Source organism: Somniosus microcephalus, chromosome 6 (genome assembly GCF_052327205.1).
Source record: "Somniosus microcephalus isolate GS21.2 chromosome 6, FLI_Smic_1.0, whole genome shotgun sequence".
NCBI classification, from domain to species: Eukaryota; Metazoa; Chordata; class Chondrichthyes; order Squaliformes; family Somniosidae; genus Somniosus; species Somniosus microcephalus.
In genome coordinates, this window is record NC_140992.1 from 21,708,393 (window position 1) to 21,721,894 (window position 13,502).

The 13,502-nt window shown below is 49.5% G+C and overlaps 1 protein-coding gene across 1 annotated transcript in view; it reads left to right on the top strand.

Moving 5' to 3' along the window:
• LOC147115529 (uncharacterized) overlaps nt 1-13,502 on the top strand; it is a 68,214-nt gene that overhangs the window by 27,338 nt on the left and 27,374 nt on the right. The window contains exons 6-7 of the mRNA XM_085989835.1: nt 6,600-6,687; nt 12,829-13,000. Of these exons, the coding sequence (XP_085845961.1) occupies nt 6,600-6,687; nt 12,829-13,000 (260 nt within the window). The remainder of the gene's footprint in view (nt 1-6,599; nt 6,688-12,828; nt 13,001-13,502) is intronic.

The following is a 13,502-nucleotide window of genomic DNA, read 5'->3' on the forward strand; positions in this document are numbered from 1 at the left end:
GCAACAGGGACACCTGGATCTGTGGCCGTGTAACCAGGGTTCCTGGATCTGTGGCCGTGTAACCGGGGTTCCTGCACCTGTTGCCATGCAACAGGGACACCTGGATCTGTGGCCGTGTAACCGGGATTCCTGGATCTGTGGCCGTGTAACCGGGGTTCCTGCACCTGTTGCCATGCAGCAGGGACGCCTGGATCTGTGGCCGTGTAACCGGGGTTCCTGGATCTGTGGCCGTGTAACCGGGGTTCCTGCACCTGTTGCCATGCAACAGGGACACCTGGATCTGTGGCCGTGTAACCGGGGTTCCTGGATCTGTGGCCGTGTAACCGGGGTTCCTGCACCTGTTGCCATGCAACAGGGACGCCTGGATCTGTGGCCGTGTACGGGGCTCTCGTACCTTAGTAAGTATACCTCTCTGTAATCCGGACTTTTTGATCAACCGGCAGCACGCCGGTCCCATCGGTGCCGGATAAAAAAGAGTTTCCTGTATTTCCTTTTAGTGATAATCAAGATGAGGGATAACTGTGGAGAGTTCATATGGTGAAGGTTGGCTGGTCAGATATAGCACAGGTCAGATGGAAAGTTAAAATAAAAACTGAAAATGCTGGAAACACTCACCAGTTCTGACAAAAGGTCATCGACCTGAAACGTTAACTCTGTTTCTCTCTCCACAGATGCTGCCTGATCTGCTGAGTGTTTCCAGCATTTTCTGTTTTTATTTCACATTTCCAGCATCCGCAGTATTTTGCTTTTGTTTCAGTTGGAAAGATGTTCCCTCTATATTCCCTGATAATGTGCCTAAACATTTTACTTTTACCAGGTTTGTAAGCATGCTGCTTGGTAAATGTGATCGTGAATTTGTTAAAACTAACACACAATGGAAAATATCTGCTACAATGTTTTAACCTTTTATCCAGGCCACCTCTTGCTAAGAACAAGTGCTACAAACTGCTATGGTGCACTATTTGTTTTGGTGATTGTGTATCTATCTATATATATAAAGCGGCTCTTCTGTCTGTCTGTCCCGATGTCTGTCTGTCCGTCCGTGTTCTATACGTTTGAAAGTTACAGAGCTTACCGACGCGCGCGTCGCCTCAAAAGAAAGCTTGCGATTCCGGACCGGTCATAGGCGTATTTACGTTTCGGCCGGACAAAAACCACGCCCGCGGTATCCGAAAAACGTTCAGCGTTCCGCACATTAGCATCTCATTAGCGACCGTGTGACATCGAGGTCGACCAATCGTACGGCGGGTTCCTGGCGCGTGCCGTCCTACAGTTGAGTGTCGAGTGACTCGACGATTGACCAATCCTACGCTTCGGTGACCTGACCGGTCGACCAATCGGTGCGTGTGTAGGCGGGCCTTATCCTTCTGAACCGAGATGAGTGGCCGCCATCTTGATTTTTCACGATTTTTTCCCCACACTTTCTGTGTGTTAGGGAACTAAGGTAAATATTTGAATTATGTGTTAGGGTGTTAATTAACAATTTATTTCAGTTTTATATTGTGTTTAGCAACCCCCCCCTCCTCCTCACCCTCGCGCAGGGGGGACTTGGTGCTGGTCTCCAGGCCCGCTGCAGGCAGGCCTGAAGCTCCAAAAATTTCTCCCTCTCTCTCTCTTCCCTCTCTCTCTCTCCTTCTCCTCTTCCCTCTCTCTCCTTCTCCTCTTCCCTCTCTCTCCTTCTCCTCTTCCCTCTCTGTCTCTCTCTACTTCCCCCTCTCAGGTTTGACGGTGTCGGGGCCCGAAGTGAGCCGCTCTAACGGCCGCCAGCCCGCGGGGTTTCCCTGCCTACTCCCCGCTCTAACGGCTGCCAGCCCGCGGGGTTTCCCTGCCTACTCCCCGCGGGCCGCCTCGCGCCGCTGGCACTGACCGCGCATGCGCCGCCCGCCCGCGAGAGCCCGCTCTGGCTTTTTTTTAAACGGCAACCACGCATGCGCACGGCCCGCCACCCCGTGATGCCAGCACGCATCAGTTTTTAAAAAATGAAGAGGCCGCCAGTTGCGCAGCCACCTTGACGCCGGCACGCATGCGCACGGCCCCCGTGACGCCAGCACACAGCCGCGGGGGGTGCGAGCCTTGGGAAATCGCGGGGGGGGAGAGCCTCGGGAAATCGCGGGGGGGGAGAGCCTCGGGAAATCGCGGGGGGGAGAGCCTCGGGAAATCGCGGGGGGGGAGCCTCGGGAAATCGCGGGGGGGAGAGCCTTGGGAAATCGCGGGGGGGAGGAGAGCCTCGGGAAATCGCGGGGGGGGGAGAGCCTCGGGAAATCGCGGGGGGGAGAGCCTCGGGAAATCGCGGGGGGGTGAGCTTCTCTGTTCCCCCCCCCAGTCTCTCTCTGATCCCCCCCGTCTCTCTCTCTTCCCCCCTCCCCCCAGTCTCTCTCTGTTTCCCCCCCCAGTCTCTCTCTGTTCCCCCCCGTCTCTCTCTGTTTCCCCCCCCCAGTCTCTCTCTGTTCCCCCCCCCACCCCCCCAGTCGCTCTCTCTCTTCCAACAACAACATGCCCTCGAAAAAGCCTCGGCAACGCCGGGCTCACCCCAGCTAGTCTATATATATAAAGTGGCTCTTCTGTCTGTCCGGATGTCTGTCTGTCCGCCTGTTCTCTATACGTTTGAAAGTTAGAGAGCGTACCGACGCGCGCGTCGCCTCAAAAGAAAGCTTGCGATTCCAGACCGGTCATAGGCGTATTTACGTTTCGGCCGGACAAAAATCCCGCCCGCGATATCCGAAAAACGTTCAGCGTTCCGCTCATTAACATCTCCTTAGCGACCGCGTGACGTCGAGGTCGACCAATCGGACGGGCGCGTGCCATCCTACAGTTGAGTGTCGAGTGACTCGACGATTGACCAATCCTACGCTTCGGTGACCTGACCGGTCGACCTGTGTGGGCGGGCCTTATCCTTCTGAACCGAGGTGAGTGGCCGCCATCTTGATTTTTCACAATTTTTTCCCCCACACTTTCTGTGTGTTAGGGAACTAAGGTAAATATTTTAATGATGTGTTAGGGAATTAAATAACAACTTAATGGGGGGGGGAGAGCCTCGGGAAATCGCGGGGGGGGGAGAGCCTCGGGAAATTGCGGGGGGGGGGGAGAGCCTCGGGAAATCGCGCGGGGGGAGAGCCTCGGGAAATCGCGGGGGGGGAGAGCCTCGGGAAATCGCGGGGGCGGGGGAGAGCCTCGGGAAATTGCGGGGGGGGGGGAGAGCCTCGGGAAATCGCGGGGGGGGGTGGTGGAGAGCCTCGGGAAATCGCGGGGGGGGCGAGCCTCGGGAAATCGCAGTGGGCTCGCGCCGCCCGCACTGAGCACGCATGCGCCGCCCGCACTGACCGCGCATTCGCCGCCCGCACTGACCGCGCATGCGCCGCCCGCACTGACCGCGCATGCGCCGCCTGCACTGACCGCGCATGCGCCGCCCGCACTGACCGCGCATGCGCCACCCGCCCGCCCACAGCGGCCGTCCATCAGCCGCACGATACGCGGGGGACCTCAGCTCCGGACCTCAGGTGCTAGGCAGGGGGAGGGGCCGGAGAGAGGGACAGAGGGGAGTGGGGGAGGGGAGGGGTGGGGGTGGGTGAGGGGAGGGAGACAGGGGAGGGAGGGAGAGGAGGGGAGGGGAGGGAGGGAGGGAGGGGAGGGGAGGGAGGGAGAGGAGGGGAGGGAGGGAGAGGAAGGGAGGGAGGGGAGGGGAGGGAGGGAGAGGAGGGGAGGGGAGGGAGAGGAGGGGAGGGGAGGGGCGGGAGGGATAGGACAGGGAGAGGACATGACAGGGAGAGGGGGGACACACATGGGCAGGGAGACCAAGTGCCCCAAAATTGCCCTCACAACGCGGGGCTCCCCAGCTAGTATTTTATACTGTAGAACAAATTGTAAACTTGTCACTCAATAGGATTGTATGAGTAATTTTACTTACACTGCTTATCAGTACAGTATTATGAACAATTGATGAGAAGTGTAAATCCAATGATTAACAATGAACACAAGACTAGTTGATCTGGAGTGATGTTGGAGTCACGACCAAGTGTAGTCTTCAGGCGTAGTACGAGATAATTGGACTAGGTTATTCATTCGCCATTTTAAAGTCATAGGCCTAGATTTTTAGTGTGCCGTGAGGCGGGCTTTTAGGCAGGCGGGGGGCAAAAATCCCGAATTCAGGGGTCCCAACACTATCCCGCCCAAAACCCACCTCCACGTAAGTTTCAGAGGAGGCGGCTACCCGCCCCACACTGGGACCCGCCGACTCGAGGCGGGAAGGGATTCGTGCCAATTAACTGCCTGTTAACAGGTAGTTAACAGGCAGTTTTTAGCCTAATCCCTATTTTGAGAGGTCTCGTGTGGGATTCCCGACGGCTCCAAACCACACCAGGTTAGAGGAGTCGGGCCGTCGGGTTGAAGGACTTGGAGGGGTCGCGATGTCGGTGTTCAGGTGAGTGATGGGTGCATGAGTGCAAAGGAAAGTGTGTTTGGTGTGTCTAAAGTGTGTAAAGAAGTTTAAATTACCTGTACTTACCTTAACAGCCTTTCTTCCTGTAGGCGTCGGGAGTCCATCACTCAGCTGGCACTGAAAGCTGAATGGCAGCGATCTGTCAAAAGTGACAGCCTTCAGCTTTTAGTGCCGATGAGAGTTCTAACTGAGTCTGTGTAGAAGGACTCAGGTTAGAAGTCAGACTGTCAGTGTTTGACAGCTTCAAACAGCTGTGAAACACTGATATTTCATTTGTCAAGACCTCTTGACAGATGAAATTTCAGCCTGTGATGTCACCTGTTGCTGGGTGGCCCTTAATTGGCCTGCTGAGCCCGCTGGGCAGGCTCAACAAGGTCAATCAAGGGAAAATCGCGTGGATTGGCCAGACATCGATGTAGGCGGGACTGAAACCCGAAAGTTGTAGTCCTGCCTCCTTCTCGACAGCTTAATGAAAATCGACCCCATAAGCTCTGTCCCTATTTTTATATTTCCATTCTAAATTCCTATGTCTCCACTGATAATGAAAATTGCTTATGTGAACTTGTAATTCTGTAATTACCCCCTCCTAGGAACATAGGAAGGAACATAGGAACAGGAGGAGGCCATCCAGCCCCTTGAGCCGGTTGCACCATTCAATGAGATCATGGCTGATCTGTATCCTAACCATCTACCCGCCTTGGTTCTGTAACCCTTAATACTCTTGCCTAACAAAAATCTATCAATCTCAGTTTTGAAATTTTCAGTTGACCCCCCCAGCCTCAACAGCTTTTTGGGGGAGAGAGTTCCAGATTTCTACCACCCTTTGTGCGAAGAACTGCTTCCTGACATCACCCCTGAACGGCCTAGCTCTAATTTTAAGGTTATGCCCCCTTGTTCAGGCCTCCCCCACCAGAGCAAAGAGTTTCTCTCTGTCTACCCTATTAACGTAAGAAATCACACAACACCAGGTTATAGTCCAACAGCTTTATTTGAAATCACAAGCTTTCGGAGCGCTGCTCCTTCGTCAGGTGAAGTGGAGAAATGCATAAAGACACAGCTTATATAGTCAGAGAATAATGTAAACTTGATGTCTGTGTCGATATGCGCAATCTTCTTGGAGATCCTCTCCACTTTGAGCCGGCAGTTTGTGGTGTCGATAGTAGCCAAGGTGTGGAGATGCCAGTGTTGGACTGGGGCGGACAAATGTAAGAAGTCACACAACACCAGGTTATAGTCCAACAGCTTTATTTGAAATCACAAGCTTTCGGAGCGCTCCAAGAAGATCGCGCATATCGACACAGACATCAAGTTTACATTATTCTCTGACTATATAAGCTGTGTCTTTATGCATTTCTCCACTTCACCTGACGAAGGAGCAGCGCTCCGAAAGCTTGTGATTTCAAATAAAACTGTTGGACTATAACCTGGTGTTGTGTGACTTCTTACATTTGTCCACCCCAGTCCAACACCTGTACCCTATTAACTACTTTGATCATCTTAAACACCTCAATTAGAGCAACTCCTGACATGGTGGTGCTGCAGTACCTCCACTGGTAGGAGGATGTAATTACGGTCTGACATTATAAATGTGGACATAGAAATTTATAGTGGAAAAAGTTAACAGGAAGTACACGCAGACATAACATTTTTTATATAGATGTACAGGAAACTTTTTTTTATCCGGCACGGACAGGACTGACGTGGTGCCGGTTCATCAAAAATTCCAGATAACCGAACACTATAGTAAAAGATACGGAGCTGAGAGCTCCGTATAAAGCAACAAACCCTGTTGCTTAGCAACAGCCTCAGAACAATGGGCACAAGTTGTAAGCGTCTCTGTAGCTTAGCAACAGCTGCAGCCACACCCTTGCAAAGCAACAAATGGAGTAAAAAAAGTAATAAAAGTTACCTGAACCTACTCCTGAATTTTGCCGGTTAACCGACATTTCCGGTTATTTAGGTGCCGGTAAATCGAAAGTTTCCTGTATGTGCTCATCAATAAGAGACCCATTGACACAGTGATTGGTTCTGCTACTGGACCAGTTAGCACTGCAGTTTAAAAGAAACTTTACTTGACAGAGTCAAGGGATTTACTTGAATGATTAAAAAGATAACCAGTTGCAAAGGTTTGTTATTGTCTACTGCAATGCCCCTCTGACTTTAGGGTGTGAGGATCTGGGAGCTTCCTCCAAATGGACAGGGAATCACTGCTCTGATGGCCTTCAACATGCTCGAGAACTTTAACATCAAAGGTAGGAGACTGAAAAACTCTTGGAGTGACCGAGGCTAGGGGCCTGCGAGTCCGCGACCTGCTCTCCATGCGAGAGCCAGACCTCTTTGGGTGCACCCTATCACAGAATCAATTTTAAAATGTTCACCGTGAAATATTATTCAGCAATATGAAATGGATAATAAGTCATCTCTAGGAGGCTGTAATGCAGGAAGGGTTTGGATTTTGGATGGAGTTAGAACCTGAGAATGAAGCTACAGCACTTTCACCATTGTCCGACCCCAAGAGCATTGTACAGGCTAGAACGTGATAATCTCCAGTTCCTTCCCTTCCCGCTCAGGCACTGGTTCTCGGGCACCAACCACCCATTGCCACGTTGCCCAAATGGTCATTCTTCGCGTTGCCGAGGGTGGCGGGTGCCCAAGGAACATTGTCTGAATATGAAGGGAAAAAAATAAATATCTGGCAATGATCCCATACAATGAGAGTCAACAGAATATTTAACCGTAGGGTGCATCACAACCGAACCATATCCCGTCCCCAAGCTCGTTTGCACTTTCCAGCAGTGGGCACTGGCCAGTGATCAGGAGTAGGAACCTCTTTGCTAACCCAGGGGCACTGAGGCCAATTCCAAATTCACACAGGTGCAACAGGTGGCAGCTTTTGGAGGCTGAAGGTGATTAAAGCATCCCAACTGATATCAGCTACTGCAGCCCAGCCAAGGGCTTGGACCTGGTCTGTATGATTCCACACCACAATGGGCAGCAGACATGCTTTTTTACAAAAAGCATACGCTACCATAGTTTTTACGGCTTTCTTGTTGGTGTTTATTGTTTAACATTATCATTCACCACCTGCCTTTATGTCTGCTGCATTTACACAATGGGTTGGTTTTGAAGCCAGCCTGCTCTGATGGGATGAAAATCTCTTCTCTCTGTTGGCTGTAAAAGCTGTATGTGCAAACTAACCCTCCCCACACACCTCCCGCGCCAGCAGCCCAGTTGCAAGAACATTGGCACGCCCATGCAACCACCCCTCCCCCCCGCCGTTGCTGAGGCACTTGTTGACGCCAAGTCATATGAAGTCATATGAAGTCAGAAATAGATGGTAGAAAGGTGAGAAGCAATAAGCAAAGGAGAGAAACACAAAGGGCCAAACTAATTCATAATGAGAGTGTGAAAAAAGCAAGCCTGAAGGCTTTGTATCTTAATGCTAGAAGCATTAGGAACAAGGTGGATGAATTAGTTGTGGAAATAGAGGTAAACAAGTATGATTTGATTGGGATTACAGAAACGTGGCTGCAGGGTGGGCAAGGCTGGGAACTTAACATCCAGGGATATACAATATTTAGGAAGGATCGGCAAAAAGGTAGGGGAGGTGGGGTAGCATTGCTGGTAAAGGAGGGGATTAATGCAATGGAAAGGAAGGATATTAACTCGGATGAAACGGAATCTGTATGGGTAGAAATGAGAAATAGCAAGGGGAGGAAAACGTTAGTGGGTGTGATATATAGGCCTCCAAATAGTAATATGGAGGTGAGGGAAGGCATAAAAAGGGAAATTAGAGAAGCGTGCGATAAGAGCACAGCTGTCATCATGGGTGACTTTAATTTACATATTGATTGGACTACCCAAATTAGTAAAAATTCTGAGGAGGAGGAATTCCTGGAATGTTTTCGGGACGGTTATCTGGACCAATATGTCGAGGAGCCGACTCGAGATCAGGCCATTTTAGACTGGGTATTGTGCAATGAGAAGGGACTTATCAACAATCTTCTTGTACGAGGCCCCTTGGGTCAGAGCGATCATAATATGATCGAGCTCTCAGTCGAGATGGAGAGTGAGGAAATTGAATCAGAGACTAAGGTCCAGAACTTAAATAAAGGGAATTACGAGGGTATGAGACGGGAATTGGGTAAGATTGATTGGGTGGTGTTTCTGGGGGGATTGACAGTGGATAGACAATGGCAAGCATTCAAAGATAGAATGGAAGAATTCCAGAACATGTTTATACCGGTTTGGCATAAAAATAAACCTAAAAAGGTGGCTCAACCGTGGATAACGAGGGAAATTAGGGACAGCATAAAATCAAAAAAAAGGGCATATCAACTGGCAAAAAAAAGCACCAGACCGGAAGATTGGGGGCAGTACAGGATACAGCAAAAGAGGACAAAGGGATTAATCAGGAAGGGGAAAATAGAATACGAAAGTAAACTTGCAGCAAACATAAAGACAGACTGCAAAAGCTTTTATCGGTATATCAGGAGGAAAAGACTGGTAAAATCCCAAGTCGGTCCCTTGCAGTCCGATTCGGGAGAATATATAATGGAGAATAAGGAAATGGCAGACCAATTAAACTCATACTTTGGTTCTGTATTCACAAAGGAGGACACAAATAACCTCCCAGGAATATCGGCAAACATAGGGACTAATGAGAGGGAGGAGCTGACAGAAATTAGTATCTCTAGGGATATGGTGTTGGGTAAGTTGAGGGGACTGAAGGCCGACAAATCCCCGGGGCCTGATAAACTACATCCTAGGGTACTTAAGGAGGTGGCCCTGGAGATAGCAGATGCTCTAAGGATCATCTTCCGGAACTCCATTGACTCGGGAACAGTACCCGTGGATTGGAGGGTAGCTAATGTTACCCCAATATTTAAAAAGGGGGGTAGAGAGAAAGCAGGGAATTATAGACCAGTAAGCCTTACATCGGTTGTGGGCAAAATGCTAGAGTCCATTATTAAGGATAAAATAGCGGAGCACTTGACAAATGGGGAAAGGATCGGACAGAGTCAACATGGATTTACAAAGGGTAAATCGTGTTTGACTAATCTGCTGGAATTTTTTGAGGAAGTAACTGGTAAAATAGATGGGGGAGAGCCAGTGGATGTGGTGTACCTTGACTTCCAGAAAGCCTTCGATAAGGTTCCACACAAAAGATTATCATGCAAAATTAAGGCTCATGGGATTGGGGGCAAAGTATTAACGTGGATAGAGAACTGGCTGGCGGATAGAAAACAGAGAGTTGGAATAAACGGCTCGTTTTCGGAGTGGCAGGCAGTGACCAGCGGGGTGCCGCAAGGATCTGTCCTGGGACCCCAGCTGTTCACAATATATATAAATGATCTGGATCAGGGAATTGGATGCAATATTTCCAAATTCGCTGACGACACTAAACTAGGAGGAGGGGTGGGCTCTGATGAGGATGTCAGGAGGCTACAGTGCGATTTGGACAGGTTGGGGGAATGGGCGGATACGTGGCAGATGCACTATAATGTGGATAAATGCGAGGTTATCCACTTTGGGGGTAAAAACAGGAGGGTAGATTATTATCTAAATGGCAATAGATTGGGAGATGGGGAAGTGCAGAGGGACCTGGGTGTTCTTGTGCACCAGTCACTGAAGGAGAGCATGCAGGTGCAACAGGCGATTAAGAAGGCAAATGGTATGTTGGCCTTCATATCAAGGGGGTTCGAGTATAGGAATAGGGATACCTTACTACAGCTGTACAAGGTGCTGGTGAGACCGCATCTGGAGTATTGTGTACAGTTTTGGTCGCCCCATCTGCGGAAGGATGTTCTTGCCATGGAAAGAGTGCAGCGGCGATTCACCAGGCTGATACCTGGAATGGCGGGAATGACCTACGAGGAGAGATTGAATAGTTTGGGCTTGTACTCACTGGAGTTTAGAAGATTGAGAGGGGATCTCATCGAAACATATAAAATTATGGCAGGCCTGGACAGGCTGAATTCAGAGAGAATGTTTCCAATGGCAGGGGAGCACAGAACCAGGGGCCACAGTCTAAAAATAGCGGGCAAATCATTTAAAACAGAGATGAGGAAGAATTTCTTCACTCAAAGAGTGGTGAGCCTGTGGAATTCCCTGCCACAGAGGGCTGTGAAGGCTAATTCAATAAATATTTTCAAGAGAGAATTGGATATATTTCTGAAGGCTAAGGGGATTAAGGGTTACGGAGAAAAGGCGGGGACGGGGTACTGAACTGGTAAGATCAGCTAAGATCTCAGACGAAGATCAGCCATGATCTCATTGAATGGCGGAGCAGGCTCGAAGGGCCGAATGGCCTACTCCTGTTCCTATCTCTATGTTTCTATCTCTCGCCCACTCCTGCTCCACCTGCCCCTTCCCCCTCCTCACCCCCCCACCCACCACTTCCTTGACATGAAAAGTGCCCTTGATCCTGATCCCCTGCCATGTGCAATGCCACAGAGATTGACGAATAAGTGTTAAAAATGCAACTTACTGAGCTAGAGTTAGTTCTCGAGAGATTAAATTCACAGGACAGTAGGGCTGGCAGATATAGAGTAAGATTCATACGGGGGTGCCAGAACCAGCGCGCTGCAGAGAATGAACGGTAGTTTAATATTCGAGCGCTCATGCACACTCAATACTGCTGTGATAATTCTATTCATTAGAGCTCAGCAGGGGTCTTGGCAAGATAGGCTGGTGGATTCTGCTCTTGGGTGGGGGCGGGGGGGGGGGTGGGGCCGGGTTAGTCAGGTTTGACTAAAACTGAGTCAGGCTGACAGAAGAAAAGATGGGAGATTGCAGGGTGAGGACATGAGGACGTTCTGCCCTGGACTTAAGGCCAAACTGTACGGGTTCCGTTACCTAGAGTCGAAAGTTGTACAGATAATTCTGACAATATGTGTAACAACAGCTTATATTTCCACAGCACTTCTAACGTAGTAAAAACAGTCCCACGGCGCTTCACAGGAGTGATTATCAAACAAAATTTGACAACGAGCCACATAAAGAGATATTAGCACAGGTGACCAAATGCTTGGTCAAAGAGGTAGATTTTAAAGAGCATCTTAAAGGCGGAGAGAGAGGTGGAGAGGTTTAGGGAGGGAATTTCAGAGCTTAGGGCCCAGGCAGCTGAAGGCACGGCCGCCAATGGTGGAGCGATGCAATTCCTGTTCACCAGTGTGGAATATTGTGGCAGGTTCATTTTTTTCTTTATGTATTAGAAGTGAAGTGAAGCTGAGGGGGAAGACGGGCCCTCGGTTTAACGTCTCATCTGAAGGACGGCACCACCGACAATGCAGCACTCCCTCAGCACTACACTGAAGTGTCGGCCTGGATTTTTGTGCTGAGGGGAATAAATGAGTTCTGATTGTAACCGTTGCTCCATATGTTCACCTTACTGTGAAATGGAGAAGCTTATCGATTTGTATTAGGCCTCACCTCACCAAGTGTTTTCTCGATCCGCCTTTGAAGAGATTAAAGAAATACATGCACAAAATATCCCACAAAATGTCCGATTCAGGTCACCAGGGGGTTATAATGGATACACCCGAGTTGTGATAACATGCACTTAGATATAGGTCAGTGTGAGTCAATGGGAGTGACTGAAGCCACTGAACCCAAGACCCCATCATCTGTGGCTCAGTCAGTAGTACTCTCGCCTCTGAGTCAAAAGATTGTGGGCTCAAGTCCCACCCCATGAGACTTGAGCACAAAAATCCAGACTGACACTTCAGTGCAGGGCTGAGGGAGTGCTGCATTGTCGGTGGTGCCGTCCTTTGGGTCAGACATTAAACCGAGGGCCCGTCTGCCCCCTCAGGTGGACGTAAAATATCCCACGGCACTATTACGAGGAACAGCAGGGGATTTCTCCCCAACATCCTGGCCAATATTTATCCTTCGACCAACATCAATAAAGCAGATGATCTAATCACTTATCTCATCGCTGTTTGTGGGAGCTTGCTGTGCACAAATTGGCTGCTGCGTTTCCTACATTACAACAGTGACTACACTTCATAAAAGCCCTTTGGGGTGTCCTGAGGTCGTGAAAGGCGCTATATAAATGCAAGTTCTTTCTTTATCTACAGCAGACCTGAATTTGTAACAATGTCACTCTGCCATTACTGCCTTATCTGAATTCACCCATCTCATATTTGGGCGGACACTCCCAGGTATCCGTAAGATTGAACTGGGCGGGGACGCACTGGTAGGAGCCCCTGCTCTGTCAATGGGCTCCCATCCCTTTTGTCTGTTCCCACCTGCGTAAACTTGGCTGAACGCGAGAAGAAAATTCTGCCTGGGGACTCGGCCTGCGATACCAGAGGCAAAGCTCGCTGAAAAAGAGCCTGGTACCAGAAAAGCAGCTGCGAATTCACTCCTTTGTTCTACTCCGTTTCCAGAAATGGGCCACAACAGTGCCGATTACATTCACCTGCTGGCTGAGGCAATGAAGCTCAGCTTCGCCGACAGTTTCTGGTTCTGTGCTGATCCAGCCAAGGTCAAAGTGCCCGTGGAAGAACTGCTCTCTAAACACTACTGTAAACAGCGCTCGCAGCTCATCAACATGCAGAGGTGAGGCCTGACATTCAAGGGTTTCCATGTCTTGGTGGAATTGGGCGCCATTGCCTCAAAGAGGGAATCACCCTCCACAATAGAAATCAAATGGTTAGTAAATACTAGGATTAGCATTAATGCCATTTTGCTCTTCTGTAGATTATAAGGGAATATTTGTTTGTCCCGTAAACAGATTGCTGATTGTCATTGAAGGAAAGAACTAGCTTATGAAGGTGTTGCTGATGTCCCAGTTATACGAGTGGAGGTATGGAGATGGATAGCTATTCTGCAGTTTTGCCACTGGGAATCCGTGAGCAATTTTCCAGAACTTTCCATCAGGAGATTAAATAAGTGGGGTAAGGACATGAAGTGTGGAGCTTTCAAGCTCCCAATCTCCACAATATAAACAATATAGTCTACCTTATCTTGGAATGTACCTCACTTATTTAATCTTCTGAGGGAAGATTCTGCATAAATGCTCCCTGAACCCCAAAGGTCATCACATGAAAATTCAGAAACT